General features: G+C 45.8%; 1 protein-coding gene across 2 annotated transcripts in view; it reads left to right on the top strand.

Moving 5' to 3' along the window:
- The first annotated feature begins 2880 nt into the window (after positions 1 to 2880).
- The window catches only part of nup42 (nucleoporin 42), a 47574-nt gene continuing 28814 nt past the window's right edge, over positions 2881 to 21640 (top strand). Inside the window, exons 1-2 of one of the 2 annotated variants that reach the window (XM_073024601.1) lie at positions 2881 to 3166; positions 19808 to 20048. In XM_073024601.1, coding sequence (XP_072880702.1) covers positions 3088 to 3166; positions 19808 to 20048 — 320 coding nt within the window. In that variant the 5' untranslated portion in view covers positions 2881 to 3087. The remainder of the gene's footprint in view (positions 3167 to 19807; positions 20049 to 21640) is intronic. The other variant, XM_073024603.1, reaches the window with a different exon arrangement.

The following is a 21640-nucleotide window of genomic DNA, read 5'->3' as shown; positions in this document are numbered from 1 at the left end:
CTGTGTGCTTTAAGGAGGTAGGAATCATGATTAACACTATGAAGGTGCAAATCAGAGGAATATGAGGTAGCGTTCATCGATCTGTGGACTGTACAGAAATCTGATGGCGGAGGGGAAGAATTTGTTCCTAAAATGTTGAGTGAGTCTTTTAGGCTCCTGTACATGTTTCCCTGATGGTAGTAACAAGAAGGGGACATGTTCAGGGCTCTTAATAACTGATGCTGCCTTAATGAGATATCACTTTTTGAAGATGTGCCCATGATGGAGATGGCTGAATCTGCAACTTTCTTTGATGTTGCATTTTGAAGTCTCCATACTAGGCGGTGTTGGAAGCAGTCAGAATGCTCCCCACATTCAAAGTAGTACAATGTTCAAAGTAAAGTTTGTTATCAGGCTACATACATATCACCACATAGAAACCAGAGGTTCTTTCTCCTGGGCTGCATACTTAGCAAATCTATAGAACAGTAACAACAAACTCTGCAAATGCAAATATAAATAAATAGCAAAACAATAACCAGTATGAAAGAACAAGATAAAGAGGCCTTAAAGTGAGACCGTAAGTTAAGAGAACATCAGAAATAGAATAAGAGTAGTTATTCCCTTTTGTTCAAGAGCCTGATGGTGGAGGAGAAGTAACTTCTTGAACCTGGTGGTGTAAGTCCTGAGGCACTTGTACCTTCTACCTGATGGCAGCAGTAAGAAAAGAGCATAGCCTGGGTGGAGAGGATCTTTGATGGATGCTGCTTCTCTACGGCAATGTTAAATGTAGATATGCTCAATGATTGGAAGAGTTTTACCAGTGATGGTGCTGGGTGGAATCCACTACCTTTTGAAGGATTTTCCATCCAGGGGCATTGCTGCATACATCTGTAGAAATTCAGGGAAGTCTTCGGTGATACACGAAATCTAAAATTCCTAATGTATAGCCGCTGGCGTGCCTTCGTCGTGATTGCAACAATATGTTGGGTCCGGAATAGATTCTCTGGGATGTTGATGCTCATGAACTTGAAGCTAATCACTGTTGACCCCTCAATGATGTCTGGTGTGTATGCTACCCCTACCTGAAATCAACAGCAATTGCTTTCGTTGAGTTCATGGTTGTTGTTGTTGCTCATCCAACGGCTCTACCTTACTCCTATACACAGCTACACAGTGATGAGTGAATAGTGAGTAAAACTCACGTGTACAGCCCTGCCATCTGAAATCTTACCAACAACAACAGCAGTGTCTTTGGCGAGTTGTGCCAAGCTACACAGTGATGAGTGTAAAAAGTGAACAGTGGGCAAAGCTCACGTCCTTGAGGTGGGCCTGTGTTAATATTAACGACGTGATGTGTTTATGGATCCACAATGATTGTGATCTCCAGGCGAGGAAGTCAAGGATCCGGTTGCAGAGGGGGGTTTCGTGGTCCAAGTTTTGAAGCTTGTTGATAGTACTGATGGTGTTGAACGCTGAGTTGTAATCAAAGAATGGCAGGCTGACGGAGGTATTCCCGGTTGTCCAAGGACGAGTGGAGAGCCAATGAGACTGCGTTCTTATAGAGATTTATAAAATCATGAGATATTGATAAAGTGGTCACATACTTTTCCCCAGATTAGGTGCGTCTAAATTTAGAGGGTATTCATGTAAGATAAGGTAAAGATGTAACAGAGATTTGAGGGCCAACCTTTTCCACAGAGTGTGCTGCGTATATCAAAGGAAGGGACAGGAGTGATTTAAATGAGGGTGAATACAATGTTAAAGACATATGGACATGTGCATGGATCGGGAAGGTTTACGTGTAAACTGGCTCAATGCACACAAATGGGACTAATTTAGGCAGGCTTGTGGCAGTCTGGATGAGTTCAGCAGAAAGGCCTGTCTCTGCTGTAAATTTTCAGCATCTGCAGAATCTCTAAAGCAACACACACAAAATGCTGGAGGAACTCAGCAGGCCAGACAGCATCCATGGAAAAGAGTAAAAGGTCGATGCTTCGGGCTGAGATCCTTCTTCAGGACTGGAAAGGAAGGGGATGAAGAAGTACAAGGTGGTAAATGATAGGTGAAACTGGAAGAGGGGGTGGGGGTGAAGTGAAAAGCTGGGACGTGGATTAGTGGAAGAGATAAAGGACTGCAGGAGGGGGAGTCTGATAAGAGAGGATAGAAGACCATGGAAGAAAGGGAAGAGGGGTTGATGGGCAGGTTGGGTGAAAGGGAAACAGGAATGGGGCATGGCAAAATGGGGGGGGGGGGGGAATTACCGGAAGTTCGAGAAATTGATGTTCATGTCATCAAGTTGGAAGCTACCCAGAGGAATATAAGGTGTTGTTCCTCCAACCTGAGTGTGGCCTCGTAACGGCAGTGGAGGAGACCATGGACTGGCATCTCGGAAAGGGAGTGGAAAGTGGAATTAAAATGGGTGGTTACAGGGAGATCCTGCTATTTCGGGTGGACGGAGCGTAGGTGCTCGGCGAAGCGGTGTCCCAATATACGTCGGGTCTCACTGATATACCGAAGGCCACATCGGGAGCACCGATACAGTAATCTTCCCAACAGAATCACAAGTGAATTGTCACCTCGCCTGGAAGGACTGTTTAGGTCCCTGAATGGTAGTGAGGGCGGAGGTGTAGGGGCAGGTGTGGCACTTGTTCTGCTTGCAAGGATAAGTGCCGGGAGTGTGATCAGTGGGGAGGAACGAGTGGGAGCGATCCCTGTGGAAAGTGGAAAGAAGGGGTGGGTGGGGAAGATGTGCTTAATGGTGGGATCCCGTTGGAGATGGCCGGGAGCATCCGGCCACATTCAAACTCAGCGCCTAACTTTATTCGTAAACGTGCCCGCCTCTCGGCCGCACGTCGCCACGCCTCCTCCCACTCTTCCGGCAGACAGCGTCTGACGTCATTAGTAGACGCTAAACTTCGGTCATGTCTGAAGCTGCACGAATATAAATTCGATCGGATCGAATATTTCAGATTGGATGCTTGCTTCATTGCGTAATAATTTAAATTTAAAACGTATGTACGCTGGTACTGATGATCTCCATTCAGTGGTGTCTATTTCGAGACGCTAAGAAGCCCCGCGGCTCCGGTTTCTAATCAGTACGCCAACATGCCGATATGCAAGTATTTCCTAGAGGGCCGCTGTCGTTTCGGCAATAACTGTTGGAACGAGCACCCCCGAGGCGGAGGTAAGAGGGGTGGCGGGATTGAGTGAATGGAGAAAGGGATGCTGAACATAGTCAACCTTCAGCCCACAGGCCGGGACACCGAGGGAGGAATCGGGAATGAGGCCGAAAGGACGGCAGGAGGTGCTGAGAATGTGACCGAAAGCGTAACAAAAGAGGCCCAAGTTAAAAAGAAAGTTCAGTTAATTGTGAATTAAGTCTGCCGATTGTTGCATTTGTAGCTCTTCATGAATGCACTTAGAACAGGGACAAACTAGATTGCCTGTTTGAAAAGAAGTTGTGCAAGGACGCTACCCTATCTGAATAGCTGAATGGTAATAGCTGAATTACCAGCTATTTCTGGCATCTTAAGGAGAGATAAAAGATACAGTTTCAGAGGGTAGCTGCAGCTTCAGAGCTGCTCTACAAACTCTGCTTTCTTGTTCACCTTTAGCTATTGTGAGTTGCAGCTGTTGCATATGAATTTTGAATTTGAATTTATTTAAATCTTACTCTCACGTTGTGGGTTGGATGTCAAACTCTTTGCGTTATGATTTCGTCGCAATGTACAGACACGTGAATTTATAAGTCTAATGGCTTTTAGAAAGAAACTGTCCTGTGGCCTGTTGGTCCTGGCTTTAATGCTGCAGTACCATTTGCCAGGAGGAAGCAGCTGAAACAGTTTATGGTTGGGAGGACTGGTATTCCCGATGATCTTCCAGGCTTTCGTTACGCACCTGCGTAAAGTAAATGTCCTCTATGCAAGAAAGTTCACATCCACAGATGCTCTGGGATGTCTGTACCACTCTCTGCAGTGCCCAGCAATCAAGGTTGGTGCAGTTCCTGTACCAGGTGGTGATACAGCCAGTCAGGATGCTCTCACTGGTGCCCCTGCAGAAGGTCTTGAGGAATTGGAGGCCCATGGCGAACTTCTTCAGTGACCTGGGTGGAAGAGACGCTGTTGTGCTTTTTTTGCCACAAAGCCAGTGTCTACAGTCGAGGTGAGATCTTTGGTGGTGTATATACCGAGGAACTTGAAACTACTCACCCTCTCAACTGCAGACGCATTGATGTTTATCGTGCCGAGCCTGCCTCTGTTCCTCCTGTAATCCACGCTCATATCTTTTGTTTTTTGGACATTGAGGGAGAGGTTGTTATCCTCGCACCACTGTGTCAGGGTGTTAACCTCTCCTTTGTAGGCTGTCTCATTACCGGTAGAAACAAGGTCGATCAAAGTCATGTCATCTGCAAATTTGATCAGCAGATTGGAGCTGTGTGTGACAGCACAGTCGTGGTTATGCCTCATAGGGCTCTCTGCTTGCTACTCTCTGCTTACAGCTATTGCCATTGACTAGCCTTCTCAACAGAGGGTAAAAAGAGGAGCTGAGTGTGTAAGCCTCCTCCTGCCAGTACAGAGCCTCTCCACCACCAAGACTGCTGCAGTGCTTGCTCAGGGCCACACGCAGAATCTGGGTATCTTATAGTTCCAGCTAAACTACAGGGGATCTCGGAGCAGCAGTGGGCTCCAGAGACATGACATGCAGGCCCACCACTGTGTGGATACGCCCTGGCGCCCGTCAACCACTGTCCCAGCTATGGGTAAATAGCCCCATTGCCTTGTGGTAAGTCTGTTGAGCCAAGACTAAGGGAGCACACCCTGACAGAAAAGCAATGCGCTGACGGCGCGCAATAGGCAGGCCTTAACAGACCAAGGACCCGGCAGCCTCCTGCGGCCAAGATGTGGGACCAGTTGTCCTGGGTTCACCCTTGCCACGAGGATTTACCTTATCATAGTGAAGATAGTGCTACTGGAGATGGCACACCCCCGTGGCACTTTAATATCTTCCTTGCGCAGGTCTCCACTCTGACCACGGTGAACAATACCTGGACCTTACATATGGTTGACATCTGACAGCGATGGGGCGTCTGGCAATGGGAGCAGGTACGAATGGACTGGGAGCTCCTAGTCAGAACCCTGCACGGCAGCAGCACAGGGTATTTGGTCGTGAGCAGCTGGGACTGAGTGACAACTGTTTTCAGCAGACCCCTGTGCAACTGAACAGCCCTATTTAGGGACTGCACTGCTCACCCCAATTGGGGAAGGGCCTAGAAAAGGTGGCCTAAAAATTGCCCATTCAGTCACTCACCTGGATAGGTTACTGCACGTATCGGGCTATTCCACTATTGCGGTCGAAATAAGAAACAGTACAACTTAAAACTGGCAACATGGAATGTAAGGACTCTCCTGGACTTGTATGGCATCTCTGACAGACCTCACCAGAGAACAGCCTTGATCGCTGCTGAGCTGAGGCGCTACAACATTGACAATGCTGCCCTGAGTGAGACCAGGCTCCTGGATGAAGGCTCTTTAACAGAGGAAGGGATGGGTTACACCTTCTTCTGGAAAGGTTTCCCCCCAAGTAGACAACATCTCCACGGAGTAGGATTGGCTATCAAGAACACCTTTATACCAAGTCTCACAGAAACACCTGTTGGCATTAGTGAAAGACTAATGACCCTCCATATCCCCCTGGCAAAGAAACATTATGCCATGCTTCTCAGTGCCTATGCACCAACTTTGCCATCTGAGAATGAGGCCAAGGAATGCTTTTATCATACATTGGATGAAGCTCTTTGCCGGATCCCTAAGAATGATAAGACCCTTTTGCTTGGGGACTTCAATGCTAGGGTGGGTCAGAACAACAGGATATGGAGTGGAGTGCTAGGTAGGCATAGTATTGGCAAGGTCAAAGCAAGTGGCATGAGGCTACTTACTCTTTGCTCTGAGCATAACCTTACCATAACCAACACCATCTTCCAGCAGAAGGCAAAATATAAGACCTCGTGGATGCACCCTCGCTCTAAACATTGGCACATGATCGACTTCATCATTGTGAGACGTAGTGATATCAAGGATGTTCTCATCGCCCGTGCAATGAGAGGTGCAGAGTGCTGGACTGACCATCGTATGATTGTGGCCAAGCTCCATATGAAAGTGTGTCCCCCCTTGCGGCTGCAAAAACCCAATAAAAAGCAGCTAAATTGCAACTGCCTGAGAAACACAGAAGCAAGAAGTGAGTTTCGACACATCCTTAGCTGAGAAACTAAGGGAGCTAGATCCTTGTCTGAGTTCAGAAAATACCATGGAACAATAGTGGACCTATATCAGCTCTGCGCTCTATGAAGCAGCAGCCCAATCCATTGGCTATAAGAGCAGAAACCACCAAGACTGGTTTGACGATAACTCAGATACCATCCACAACTTGCTTGAGGACATGCACAAAGCACACCAAGCAACTTTAGATAACCCATCATCCATCAGCATCAGACAGCATTGGCAGGCAGCTGGGAAGGAAGTGCAAAAGGCAATACGGGCTATACAAAATGAGTGGTGGGCTGAAAAGGCACATAAAATCCAGTCCTTTGCCAATAATAATGACCTGCATAATTTTTACAATGCTGTCAAAACCATCAACGGCCCAATAAATCGATGCGTTACTCCCCTGAAAACAGCAGATGGTCAAACACTTCTGAAGAATCAGAATACCATTCTGCTGAGGTGGGCTGAGCATTTTAACACTCTGCTTAATCAGGGTTTTGACGCAGACCCCACCATCCTGGACGAACTGCCTGAACTACCTCCTATCCATGACCTCAGTCTACCACTAGCCTTCCAGGAGATTCTATCAGCTGTCCATTCCCTTAAGAACAATAAGTCCCATGGCACTGACAATATCCCTGCCGAGTTACTGAAGAACAGAGGGTACATGTGTATGCGCACCCTCTACCAGTACATCATCAAGGCCTGGACTAACGAGAGCATCCCACAGCAATAGAGAAATGCAAACATCGTTGTAATTTATAAGAACAAGGGTGACAAGGCGATCTGTGGCAATAGTCGGGCCATATCACTCCTTTCTGTTGCTGGAAAGGTCCTGACTAAGGTGATGCTTCAGAGGCTCATCAGCAACATCACTGAGTCAATGCTGCCTGAATCGCAGTGTGGATTTAGGAAGAACAGGAGCACGACTGACATGATCTTCACTGCCTGGCAGCTTCAGGAAAAGTGCCGGGAGCAACATCAAGACCTGTTTATGGCCTTTGTCAACCTCTCCAAAACATTCAACACTGTGCAAAGAGAGCTCTTATGGGATGTCCTTCTCAGGTTTGGCCATCCCAATAAATTTGTTAACATCCTCTGCCAGTTCCATGATGGGATGACTGCTCGGGTGACCATAGGAGGGCAAGAGTCCGAGCCCTTCCTCGTACGCACAGGGGTGAGGCAAGGGTGTGTGCTAGCGCCAGTACTCTTTAATATCTTCCTCCTGTGTGTTACCAAGCTTCTCCACAACGAAATTGAGGATAGCAGTGGTGTGGCAGCGGAAGTCAGATTAGATGGCAACCTGTTTAACATCAGGAGGCTCCACACAACCACCAAACTCCATAAAGAACGGGTCCTGGAGCTGCAGTATGCAGATGACTATGCTCCTGTGGCCCATATTCCAGAGGATCTTCAGACTGTCCTTGCTGTGGTGGTGAGAGCGTACAGCAATATGGGGCTGACCATCAATACCACCAAGACAGAAGTGGTTTGCCTATGGAGTACCAGTGTCCCACCCACCCTACCTGCCTTCACTGTTGGTGATGAAAAGCTGTCAGTAGTGCCATCTTTCAAATATCTAGGGAGCATTCTCCCTGAGGATAGTGGCATTGACAACGACATCCAGAGCCACATTAAACAGGCATCAGCTGCCTTTGGGAGACTTCTGTGTAGAGTTTTTCAGGACAGGAGTCTTCGTCCCTCCACAAAGGTCACTGTATACCAAGCAGTCTGAGTCACTACCCTCCTTTATGGCTGTGAAGCTTGGGTAACCTACAGCCGTCACATCAAGTCCTTGAAGTGCTTCCACATAAGCTGCCTTCAGCGCATCCTAGGAATTACTTGGCGGAGTGGGTGCCTCACACTGAAATACTTGTAAAGACCAACGGCAGAAGTATTGAGGCCATGATCACCCAGAGTCAGTGTGGGTGGGGCACGTGATAAGGATGCCCCCATGTCGGCTACCCCGCAGAGTGTTATATGGCCAGCTACATCATGGTTGACGTTCAGCTGGAGGGCCAAAGAAGCGCTAAAGGATCAGATGAAGAATGCTTTAAGGAAGTGCAAGATCAGACCTGAGAACCTGGAGGATGTTGCTGCTGACCGTAACGGCGACAGCTGTGCAGGGATGGGGTTCGTATTCTGGAGATGGAAAGAACAACCAGAAGACACCAGAAGAGAGCCAGGAGAAATGCAGCCATGATTGCCATCACTACCACCACTACCACATATACATGTCCCACCTGCAATAGAGCTTGTGGGTCCAGTATAGGACTATAGTCATCAAAGATCTCACCGTTAAAGGAGTGGGTGTCGTCATCAGATTCCGATTGACAACTGAAGAGAAGAGAGGGGGTGTAAAGGGAGTAGAGAAGGGTACTGGGGACACCTGTGTTGAAGGTCAGAGGGGCAGAGGTGAGAGAGCACATCCTTACCACCTGTCAGCAATCCAATAGGAAATCTAGGATCCAGCTGCACAAGGTGGGGCGCAGACCAAGGTCTCTGAGCTTCTTGTCAAGTCTGGAGGGAATTATGGTGTTGACTACTGAACTGTAGTCCAGGAATAGCATTCTAACATAAGCATGCCTCTTCTCCAGGCAAGTGAGGATGGTGTGTAGGGCTGTGGCTATGGTGTTATCGGTAGACAGGTTCCGTTGGTAGGTGAATTGAAGGGGGTCCAGTGTGGGTGGTAGCATGCTGTAGATGCAGTCTTTAACCGGCCTCTCGATACATTTGCTTATAATTGATGTGAGAGCAACAGGGTGCCAATCGTTCAGGCATGCTACCTTGGTTTTCTTTGATACAGGGACGATGATGGATGATTTGAAATGGGAGGAAACTACACATTGGGAGGTGGAGAGATTAAAACTGTCCATAAACACACCAACCAGCTGTTCTGCACACTCTTTGACTACGTGCCCTGGGATGCCGCACGGCCCCACTGTCTTATGGCTGTTGACCTGTTGGGATGTTCAATGTACCTCAGCCTCGGAGATGACCAAGGTACAGGTCTCGTTGGCAGCTCTCCTCGGGTTCAGTCCTATCAACCTCAAATGGAGCATAAATTTTTTTTAACGTTTGGAAACAAGGCTGTATTGCTCTGTTTCCTCTTGCGGTCCGTGATGGTGTGCAGTTCTTGCCATACTCTGCGAGTGTCTGCGAGCACTGTGAAGATCATGTTCTTTGACTTCTCCAGTGCGTTCAACACCATCCGCCCTGCTCTGCTGGATGCGAAGCTGACAGTGATGCAGGTGGATGCTTCCCTGGTGTCATGGATTATTGATTACCTGACTGGCAGACCACAGTACGTGCGCTTGCAACACTGTGTGTCAGACAGAGTGGTCAGCAGCACTGGGGTTCCATAGGGGACTGTCCTGTCTCCCTTTCTCTTCATCATCTACACCTCGGACTTCAACTACAACACACAGTCTTTCCATCTTCAGAAGTTTTCTGATGACTCTGCCATAGTTGGATGCATCAGCAAGGGAGATGAAGCGGAGTACAGGGCTACGGTGGGAAACTTTGTCACATCGTGCGAGCAGAATCATCTGCAGCTTAATGTGAAAAAGACTAAGGAGCTGGTGGTGGACCTGAGGAGGGCTAAGGCACCGGTGACCCCTGTTTCCATCCAAGGGGTCAGTGTGGACATGGTGGAGGATTACAAATACCTGGGGATACGAATTGACAATAAACTGGACTGGTCAAAGAACACTGAGGCTGTCTACAAGAAGGGTCAGAGCCGTCTCTATTTCCTGAGGAGACTGAGGTCCTCTAACATTTGCTGGAAGATGCTGAGGATGTTCTATGGGCCTGTGGTGGCCAGTGCTATCATGTTTGCTGTTGTGTGCTGAGGGTAGCAGACACCAACAGAATCAACAAACTCATTCGTAAGGCCAGTGATGTTGTGGGAGTGGAACTGGACGCTCTGACGGTGGTGTCTGAAAAGAGGATGCTGTCCAAGTTGCATGCCATCTTGGACAATGACTCCCATCCACTCCATAATGTACTGGTTAGGCACAGGAGTATAGTCAGTCAGAGATTCATTCCACCGAGATGTAACACTGAGTGTCATAGGAAGTCATTCCTACCTGTGGCCATCAAACTTTACAACTCCTCCCTCGGAGTGTCAGACACCTTGAGCCAATAGGCTGGTCCTGGACTTATTTCCACTGGGCATGATTAACTTATTATTATTTAATTATTTATGGTTTTATATTGCTATATTTCTTCACTATTCTTGGTGTGGCTGTAACGAAACCCAATTTCCCTCAGGATCAATAAAGTATGTCTGTCTGTCTGTCTGTGTCATTGTTGCAGAGTTATGATTGGATTTTGTCCCTGTGTTGCTGTTTTGCCACCTTGATGGCTCTACGTAAATCATAGTAGCATCTCTTGAGCTCCCATAGAAGTATGGAAGGCAGGGAGGCTTGGAAATTGGTGAGTACATAAGACCATAAAATATAGGAACAGAAATGGGCCATTTGACCATTGAGTCTGTTCCGCTATTTCATCATGGCTAGTTCAATTTTCCTCTCAGCCCCAATCTCCTGTCTTCTCCCCATATCCCTTCATTTCCTGACCAATCAAGAATCGATCAGCCTCTGCCGTAAATATACATTAAAAAACTTGGCCTCCATACCTGCCTATGTTGAAGAATTCCACAGATTCACCACCCTCTGGCTAAAGAAATTCATCTTCATAAGAGACAATAGATTGTAAAGAAACAAATGTAGGAATACGACTGATGGGATTGCCCTGAGAGGTAGTAAATGATTTTCTCTTTCATTGGAAGAATGGAAGTCCTGGTTAATAAAGTTATGATCTTTAGACTCCATGCCTCAATGTGAACATCTGTTAGTGATCCTGACTTGGGAAACACATGACTATGCAAAGAAGATTAACAATCATGAGCTTGTTAAAAAGGCACTACAGTCTTGTTCATTAGAAGTGGGATTACTTGTGAGTGTCCATCTTAAGAAAATGGCTGTCATATGAGAGTTAATACTAGAAAAATGTTTAGAGACTTAAGCAATCTTGAAAAATTCCAGTCTATCTAAAGCCAGGCTGGAAATATTAGTTGTCCAACAGAAGGAAGTACAACTGGTGACATTACATTTGGACTTGAAAATTATGACCAACATCTTCCTGAAACAAGTCATGAGTCATGTACAAACTACAAACTCTCACAGCTACCTGGACTATTCCTCTTCCCACCCTGTCTCTTGCAAAAAGGCTATCCCCTTCACAATTCCTCTGTCTCCGCCGCATCTGCTCTCAGGATTAGGCTTTTCTTTCCAGGACGAAGGAGATGTCTTCCTTTTTTAAGCAAAGGGGCTTCCCTTCGTCCACCATCAACTCTGCTCTCAATCGCATCTCTCTCATTTCCCGCACATCTACCCTCACCCCATCCACCCGCCACCCCACTTGGGATAGGGTTCCCCTTGTCCTTACCTACCACCCCACCAGCCTCCAGGTCCAACATATAATTCTCCGTAACTTCCGCCACCTCCAACGGGATCCCACTACCAAACACATTTTTCCCTCCCCCCCCCCCTCTGCTTTTCGCAGGGATCACTCCCTACGCGACTCCCTTGTCCACTCGTCCCCCCCATCCCTTCCCACCGATCTCCCTCCTGGCACTTATCCTTGTAAATGGAACAAGTGCTACACCTGCCCTTACACTTCCTCCCTCACCACCATTCAAGGCCCCAGACAGTCCTTCCAGGTGAGGCGACACTTCACCTGTGAGTCGGCTGGTGTGGTATACTGCGTCCGGTGCTCCCGGTGTGGCCTTTTATATATTGGCGAGACCCGATGCAGACTGGGAGACCGTTTCGTGGAACACCTACGCTCGGTCCGCTAGAAAAAGCAGGATCTCCCAGTGGCCACACATTTTAATTCCACGTCCCATTCCCATTCTGATATGTCTATCCATGGCCTCCTCTATTGTCAAAATGAACCCAAACTCAGGTTGGAGGAACAACACCTTATATACCGGCTGGGTAGCCTCCAACCTGATGGCATGAACATTGACTTCTCTAACTTCCGTTAATGCCCCTCCTCCCCTTCTTACCCCATCCCTGACATATTTAGTTGTTTGCCTGTTCTCCATCTCCCTCTGGTGCTCCTCCCCCCCCCCCACTTCGTTCTCCTGAGGCCTCCTGTCCCATGATCCTTTCCCTTCCCCAGCTCTGTATCACTTTCGCCAATCACCTTTCCAGCTCTTAGCTTTATCCCACCCCCTCCGGTCTACTATCATTTCGCAATTCCCCCTCCCCCCTCTACTTTCAAATTTCTTACTATCTTTCGGTTAGTCCTGACAAAGGGTCTCGGCCCGAAACGTCGACATCGCTTCTCCCTATAGATGCTGCCTAGCCTGCTGTGTTCTACCAGCATTTTGTGTGTGTTGTTGTTTGAATTTCCAGCATTGCAGATTTCCTCTTGTTTGATGAGTCATGTATAATTGATTTACAACAAGGTAATTCTGCAGTAGGCTAGGTGATGGTCTGTGTGGGTGCTGAGCCGAAAGATAGGTGTCTCTATCTCCTAGCTACCTTCAGCATTGTATAGTAGGTAGAAAGCATGGGATTTGTTGGTTATTATTGTAAAAGACCAGGAAGATGCCATATCCATCCTTGGACATAGTATAACACAACAGATGGGGAGTAATAGGGTCTAACTTAACTGGATCATGAAAACCGTTCAAATGCAGCCAATCACTTGTTTGGCAGGCCTGGGGGTTAGTATTTGGCAGGTGGGGGGGGGGAAGTATTCAGTGGGCAGGGGTTGTAGAAATTATTTAGCTGGCAGGAGGGGTAAGTATTTGGTAGGCAGGAGTGAAAAAGAAAACCAGTGGCAATGTTTGGAAAAACAATGTCCCAGGAAGGCAATAAATTAAAGGAAACACTTCAATCTCATTGTCCTAGCAGAAGTCCAGTCTGATTTTACAGCATTCAGATGGGACAATGTACTTAGTGACTGGATTTGGCAGATAGACTTACGTCCATCCATTGGCAGTCAATTCACAAGCCAAAGGCCAGTTGGCCAGATTTGACATCACTGAGTTGATGATTATTAAATAATCAGCTGTGCTTCATAGGAACACACAGAATGCTGGAGGAACTTAGTGAATCAGGAAACATCTGTGGAGGATAAAGGAGCAGTCAACATCATGAGTTGAGATCCTTCATCAGGACTGGCAGCAATAGAGGTCTCGTCCTGGAGGCTGTCAAGGCAGGAAGAAGATTTGGAGTTGGTGGGGACCACAGCCTAGGGTCAGCTGAGCTTCTGATCCTCCCTGGATGTAAGGAAGGAGAAGAACTGGTGTTTGAAGATGTGGATGTAGTGGAGGATGAAGTGTTGGGGAGGTCTGTGGTAGGTGGTGGAGAGTGAGGCCTGGAGTGGTGGAAGAGAGAAAAGGCCTGGAGGTATTAGATGATGATGGGAGGAAAGTGTGTAGAATATGGAGGGAGAAACAATGCTTGGGCCAAACATGGTGGTCTGGAAATGGAGCTAGAAGCCACGTGACACAACATGACAGCAAAGACAAGTCCCCAGGAAGAGCATGTGGCTATTGTAGCGTGTGTGGGTGGACACATGGTCAGAGAGTCAGAGACAATAGACAATAGACAGTTGGTGCAGGAGTAGGCCATTCGGCCCTTCTAGCCAGCACCGCCATTCACTGTGATCATGGCTGATCATACACAATCAGTACCCCATTCCTGCCCTCTCCCCATATCCCTTGACCCCTCTATCTATAAGAGCTCTATCTAACTCTCTCTTGAATGCATCCAGAGACTTGGCCTCCACTGCCTTCTGGGGCAGAGCATTCCACATATCCACAACTCTCTGGGTGAAAAAGTTTTTCCGCATCTCTGTTCTAAATGGCCTACCCCTTATTCTTAAACTGTGGCCTCTAGTTCTGGAGTCACCCATCAGCGGGAACATGCTTCCTGCCTTCAGCGTGTCCAATCCCTTAATAATCTTATATGTTTCAATCAGATCCCCTCTCATCCTTCTAAATTCCAGTCTATACAAGCCCAGTCGCTCCAATCTTTCAACATATGTCAGTCCTGCCATTCCGGGAATTAACCTTGTGAACCTACGCTGCACTCCCTCAATAGCAAGAATGTCCTTTCTCAAATTTGGAGACCAAAACTGCACACAATACTCCAGGTGGGGTCTCACCAGGGCCCTGTACAGCTGCAGAAGGACCTCTTTACTCCTACACTCAATTCCTCTTGTTATAAAGGCCAGCATGCCATTAGCTTTCTTCACTGCTTGCTGTACCTGCATGCTTGCTTTCATTGACTAATGTACAAGAACACCTAGATCTCGTTGTACTTCCCCTTTTCCTAACTTGACTCCATTTAGATAGTAATCTGCCTTCCTGTTCTTGCCACCAAACTGGATAACCTCACATTTATCCACATTAAACTGCAGCTGCCATACATTCGCCCACTCACCTAGCCTGTCCAAGTCACCCTGCATTCTCATAACATCCTCCTGACATTTCACATTGCCACCCAGCTTTGTGTCATCAGCAAATTTGCTAATGTTACTTTTAATCCCTTCATCTAAATCATTAATGTACATTGTAAACAGCTGTGGTCCCAGCACCGAACCTTGTGGTACCCCACTGGTTACAGCCTGCCAATCTGAAAGGGACCCATTAATTGCTACTCTTTGTTTCCTGTCAGCCAACCAATTTTAAATCCATGTCAGTACTCTGTCCCCAATACCATGTTCCCTAATTTTGCCCACTAATCTCCTATGTTGGACTTTATCAAAGGCTTTCTGAAAATCCAGGTACACTACATCCACTGGCTCTCCCTTGTTGATGTTGGGATGTTTGTTGAAATCATATAAGATGTTGGTGAGGCCTAATTGGGAGTTTTATGTGCAGTTCTGGTCATCTACCTACTGAGAAGACTATAAGATATAGGAACGGAATTAGGCTATTTGGCCCATTGAGCCTGCTCTGCCATTTCATCATGGCTGATCCATTTTCCCTCTCAGCACCTTTCTCCTGTCTCTCCCCATTTTCCTTCATGCCCTGACAAATCAAGAATTTTATCAACCTGTTTCTTAAGTATACACACAGACTCTGCCTCCAAAGTTGCCTGTGGAATGAATTCCACAGATTCACAACCCTCTGACTAAAGAGGTTCCTCATCTCCATTCTAAAAGGATGCCCCTCTATTTTGAGGCTGTGGTCTCTAGTCTTAGATTCTCCCACCATAGGAAACATCGTCTCCTGTCAATGCCTTTCACCATTCAATAGGTTTAAATGAGGTCACCCCTTTATTCTTCTGAATTTTAGTCAATACAGCCCAGAGCAATAAAGCACTCTTCATATGACAAGCTGTTCAATCCTTGAATCATTTTCATAAACCTCCTTGAGCCCCCTCCAGCACATCCTTTCTAAGATAAGGGGCCCAAAACTGCTCGCAATGCTCCAAGTGAGGCCTCGCCAGTGCTTTATGAAGTCTCAATATTATATCCTTGCTTTTATATTCTAGTCCTCATTGAAATGAATGCTAGCATCATGTTTGCCTTCCTCACCACAAACTCGACCTGCAAATTTAGAGAATCCTGCAGAAAGACTCCTAAGTCCCTTTGCGCCTCATCGTACACTTCCTGACACTGTCTTCCATCTGCCACTTCTTTGCCCATTCTCCTAATCTGTCTAAGTCCTCTGTAGCCTCTCTACTTCCTCAAAACTACCTGCCCTCCATCTATCTTCATATTGTCTGCAAACTTTGCAACAAAACCACCAATTCCATCATCCAGATCATTGACATATAATGTAAAAATAATCTTTTCCACCACAGACCCCTGAGGAACACAACTAGTCATCTTCAGCCAACCAGAAAATATTCCCTTTATTCCTATTCTTTGCCTCCTGCCAATCAGCCACAGCTTTATCTATGTTAGAATCTTTTCTGCAATACCATAGGCTTGTAGCTTGATGAACAGCTTGTCAAAGGCCTTCTGGAAGTCCAAGTAGACAACATCAACTGATTCTGGTTTGTCTATCCTGCTTGTTATTTCTGCAAAGAATTGCAACAGATTTGTCAGGCATGATTTTCCTTGAAGAAACCATGCTGACTGAAGCCTATTTTATCACGTTCCTCCCAAGTGCCCCAAAACCATATCCTTAACAATTGACTCTGAACGTCTTACCAACCACTGAGGTCAGGCTAACAGGCCTCTCTCCCTTCTTGAAGAGTGGGGTGACATTTACAATTTACCAGACTTCCATCCAGGTGGCTTATCTACCTTAAGGCCTTTCAGTTTTCCAAGAACCTTCTCCCTCATAATGGTAACTTCACACACTTTGTGACCCCTGACACCTGGAACTTCCAATATACTGCTGGTGTCTTCCACGGTGAGGATTGGTGCAAAATGTATATTCAGTTTGTCCGCCATTTCCTTGTTCCCGTTACTACAGCTCCCGCTTTGTTTTCCAGTGGTGACTCTCAAATCTCTTTTATACTTTGTATCTGAAGAAACTTTTGATATTCTCTTTAATATTATTGGCTAGCTTACTTTCATATTTCCTTGTTTCCTTCCTAATTACTTTTTTAGTTGTCTTCTGTTGGTTTTTAAAAGCTTCCCAGTCCTCTAACTTCCCACTAATTTTTGCTCTATTATGGCTTTTATGTTGGCTTTGACTTCTCTTATTTGTTACAATTGTGTCCTCTTGCCTTTATAATACTTCTTCCTGTGCCTTCCGAATTGCTTCCAGAAATTCCAGCCATTGTTGCTCTGTCATCATCCCTGACAGTGTTCTTTTCCAATCAATTCTGGCCAACTCCTCTTTCAAGTCACTGTAATACTGATACATCTGACTTTAGCTTCTCCTTCTCAAATTTCAGGGTGAATTCAATCATATTTTGATCACTTGCCCCAAAGGCTTCTTTTACTTTAAGCTCTCTCATCAATTTTGGTTTATTGCATAACATTCAATCCAGAATAGCTGATCTCCTAGTGGGCTCAACCACAAGCTGCTCTTAAAAAGCCATCTCGTAGGCATTCTAGAAATTCCCCTTCTTGGAATCCAGTAGCAACCTGATCTTCCCAGACTACCTGCATATTGAAATTCCTGATGACTATTGTAACATTGCTGTTTTGACATGCATTTTCTATCTCCAGTTGTAATTTGTAGACTATTTGTTACTCCTTTGGGGGTCTGTATTCAACTCCCACCAGGGTCTTTTTACACTTGCAGTTCCTTGGCTCTATCACAATGATTCAACACCTTCTGACCCTGTGTCACCTCTTCCTAATGATTTGACTTCACTTTTAACCAACAGAACCACGCCAACCCTCTGTCTTCCTGCTTGTCCTTTTGATACAATATGTATACTTAGACATTATAGCTGGGAGTTTAATCTTCTTTCAGCTATGACTCAGTGATGGCTACAACATCACACATGCCAATCTGTAACTATGCTACAACTTAATCAGTCTTATTCTGTATATTGCTTATATTCAAATATAATACCTTCAGTTCTCTAATCGCCCTTTTCGATTTTGTTCTCCTTTTATGTTGCAACTCATCCTGTTGACTGCAATTTTGCCCTACTGTCAGCCTCTCATGCTAGGAGTCTCGCTACATGTCGCCTCAGCTTGTAAACCAACTACCTCATCTTCAGCATTATCACTCTGCTTCCCATCCCCCACCAAATAAATTTAAACCCATCTGAACAACCCACCCGCAAGGATATTGGATCCTCTTGGGTTCAGGTGTAACCTGTTCCTTTTGTACAGGTTGTACCTTCCCTAGAGGAGATCCCAATGATCATAAATCTGAACCCTGCCCCCTCCACCAGTTCCTCAGCCATGCATTCACCAGCCAAATCATTCTATTCTTATCCTGACTGGCACATGGCATAGACAACAATCTAGAGCTTACTACCCTGGAGGTCCTGTTTCTCAACTTTCTACCAAGCTCCCTAAAATCTCTGTTCAGGACCTCCTCACCTTATCTACCTATGTCATTGGTGCCAATATGTACCAAGACATCTGGCTAATCACTCTCTCACCCTTAAGAATGCAATAGACACTATTCAAGACAACCCTGATCCTGGCACCAGGGAGGCAACATACCATCTGGTTGTCTGTATCGCAGCTACAGAACCTCAAAAGATATCAATACGATTGAAAGAGTGTAGAGAAAATTTATAGGATGTTGCCAGGACTTGACCTGAGTAATGTCGTGGTTTCTCGTGCCCCACAAACGTCCAGGAGACGCAGAAGATTCTTCAAGAAGGGTTAAACTTTAATTTGCAAATCAAAGCTGAGACAGTCATTGAGCTAATCGCCGATTGCCCACCGATCCTTGTACATAGCATTTTTTATAGCAATCTCTTGGTTTAGTTGCATTAGCATATCCAATCGGTCTACAGTTGCGTATCACAAGTACATCCGCCACTATTGTTTCTACCCATTGACTTAATCATGTTCTAATCTACATCTCTTAGCTACCTCATTAACACACTATTGTCTTCTACATTCTTAAGATTTCATTCTCCTACTAAATTGGATACATGCATAGCAAATAGCAAGTTCAAAGCTGACTACATAGTTTTGGTTAACACAGCAAACAATGCGACTTTTATACTCCCAATAGTAATAGGGAAAGGTTGAATAAGCCAGTACTTTCCTCACTAGAGCACAGAAGAATTTTGCATTGTACTGGGACAAGATACTATTGGGATATTTATGTATTTGTTGCAATAATGCAACACACACAAAGCATTGGATGAACCCAGAAAGTTAGGTAGCATCTATGGATAAAAATGGACAGCTGAAGTTTTAATTCGAGATGCTTATGAGGACCGGATAGAAAGAGGAGAGTTGCCATGTTAAAGAGGTAGGGGATGAGGTGGAGCAAGAGGTGGCAAGTGATGGGTGGATGCAGGTGATTGGCAGATGAGGGACTGGGGAGACTGGAAACGATGGCTCAAACTGGGAAATGATGGGTGAAAGGGTTGAAGATGATGGCATTTAATAGAGAAATGTTAGAGCATAGAATGAAAGGAGAAGGGTGCGGAGGGACTCTGATGGGAGGAGTGTGGATTACGGCGAGGGAAAGAGTGGGCAAGAGTGAAGTTAGCTGGAGCTGGGAGCCAATTGGATCAGGTGGAGAGAGAAAAGAAAGTGTGCGGGGGGGGGGGGGGCGGGGGAGGGACAGTAACCAGAAGTTTGAGAATTGAATGTTGATGCTGCCAGGTTGAAGACTGCTAAAGTGGAATACAAGGATGCAATTAATAACTACAGGATTCACATGTGGAAAAGTAACTCACCTGCAAGAGATGTTTAGGGCCCTGGCTGGTGGCAAGGGAGGAAGTGTTGGGGCAGCTTTGCACCAGTAACCTGTCTTAACTCTTTAATATGTAGGTTAGAAACATTTTGTTTGTTGAGATTCTGTATTTAGTTGTTAAAAATGTATTTAAGTAAGCTGCATGTTTGGCATTTTATGAAAATACCATTAATATATTTAAAAATTCTAACAGCTATCTGCACTGTGTTTGATACTTAGCCGTTGTCTGTTTAAGCCCACAGTAACAACAGGGGAAGCTGGGGAAATCAGTTCCAGAAACATCAACCACGATACATTCAACCATCAACTTTCTCCAAAACGCCAACATGGGGAAGCAGTGGCAGGGATGTCGAGAGGAAAGGATTTGGTTGCTCAGACACTGGGAAGAAAGCAGTTTCAAATTCTACCAGCTTTATACAGAACCGGTTTACAGCTCTGTCTAATGATAATGAAGACCGCGATGTGGACAGCTTACTGTGAGTGTCGTCATTGCTTTTGGATATGATGTTTTTCATTAAGGAAGGTCTCGTATTTTTAAAAGTTCTTTCAGTAAAGTATCTTCTAACATTGCAAAGCATGTTGGACAGGTGAAGATGCAGCCAATATGGGAAGGGTAGCTCTTCAAAATTTAGAAAACAAGCCGCAAAGTGAAGTTTAGAAAACAGTTGGAATCTGGGGTCTTGGACGTCATCTGTAAGGAGTTTATACATTTTTCCCGTGGAATGCGTGGGTTTTTCTCTTGATCCTCTGGTTCTCCCACAGTCCAAAGACGTACTGGCTAGTAGGTTAGTTGGTCAGAAATGTCCTATGATTAGGCTTGGGTTAAATCAAGGGTTACTGTATGGTGTGGCTCAAAGGACAAAAAGAGTCTATTTTGAGCTGTATCTCAAAGGTCAAAGGTACATTTAATGTTAGAGAAATGTATACAATATACATCCTGAAATGCCTTTTCTTCGCAACTATCTACGAAAAACAGGAAAGGCCCAATGAATGAATGACAGATAAATGTTAGAACCCCAAAGTCCTCCCTAGCTCCACTCCCTCCTGCGCACAGCAGCAGCAAGTAACGATCCCACCTCCCCCACCAGCAAAAAAAAAGCATCAACACCCGCCACTGAGCACTCAAGCGTGAGCAAAGCAACAGCAAAGACACAGACTTGCAGTATTTCAAAGACTACTTCTTCATCCGGTATTTGACATACTACAGGCTCTTTCTGTCCCTATTAAGGGAGAAAGAGTTGTCTCCGTTTCACAGCGAGAGGGGAGACATAACAAACAACTTGCTGGTTTACAGTGTTAAAAGTCTGTGTGTCACTTTTTCTGAGCTCTGTGCCCAAAGATCTTGGGTTTCTGGGCACACAGCCTTAGATCTTCTATCTCCCACAGCACACTGATCACAGACCTTTGATCTGCCTGTCTCCAGAACCATGAGATCTCGGCCCTCCAAGGTGAGCTAAGCTCAGGCTGCGCCTTTGGCGTGTCGAATAATGGCCAGTCGTGATACCCCAAGAGTGGGTCCCATTCCCGCAAAGAACCATAGTCAATGTGTAATTCCAGGTCAAAAGAACCCTGAAGGGGAAAAAATAGAGATAAAAATAAAGATGGAAATGGAGCTGTTTCCAAAGATGCAAACAAAGGAGTCACCATTAGGTGCCATTAATGCTCCTTAGCTCCTCCTCTATCTCTAGATAGTAAATGAAAATAAAGTAAATAAATTCCACTGATTTGCCACTTTTGGCTGAGAAGTTCCTCCTCGTCTTGAGACATTATTTATTTAGTTAATTTAGAGAGACAGTGTGGAACAGGCCCTTCCCATTTAATGAGCCACACCTCCCAGAAACCCACCTATTTAACACTAGCCTAATCACAGGATGACTTACAATGACTTAAAATTCATATGCCTTTAGAATGTGTGAAGAAACTGGAGCATGCAGAGGAAATCCACATGTGTTCATGGGGAGGAATGTACAAACTCCTTACTGATGACATGGGAACTGGCCTTCTATTCTGAGGCTGTACCTGCTGATCCTTGATTTTTCCCACCCATTATTTGAAACATCCTCTCCAT

The sequence above is a fragment of the Hemitrygon akajei genome, chromosome 20 (genome assembly GCF_048418815.1).
Source record: "Hemitrygon akajei chromosome 20, sHemAka1.3, whole genome shotgun sequence".
NCBI lineage: Eukaryota > Metazoa > Chordata > Chondrichthyes > Myliobatiformes > Dasyatidae > Hemitrygon > Hemitrygon akajei.
This window is presented reverse-complemented; position numbering and strand designations above follow the sequence as displayed.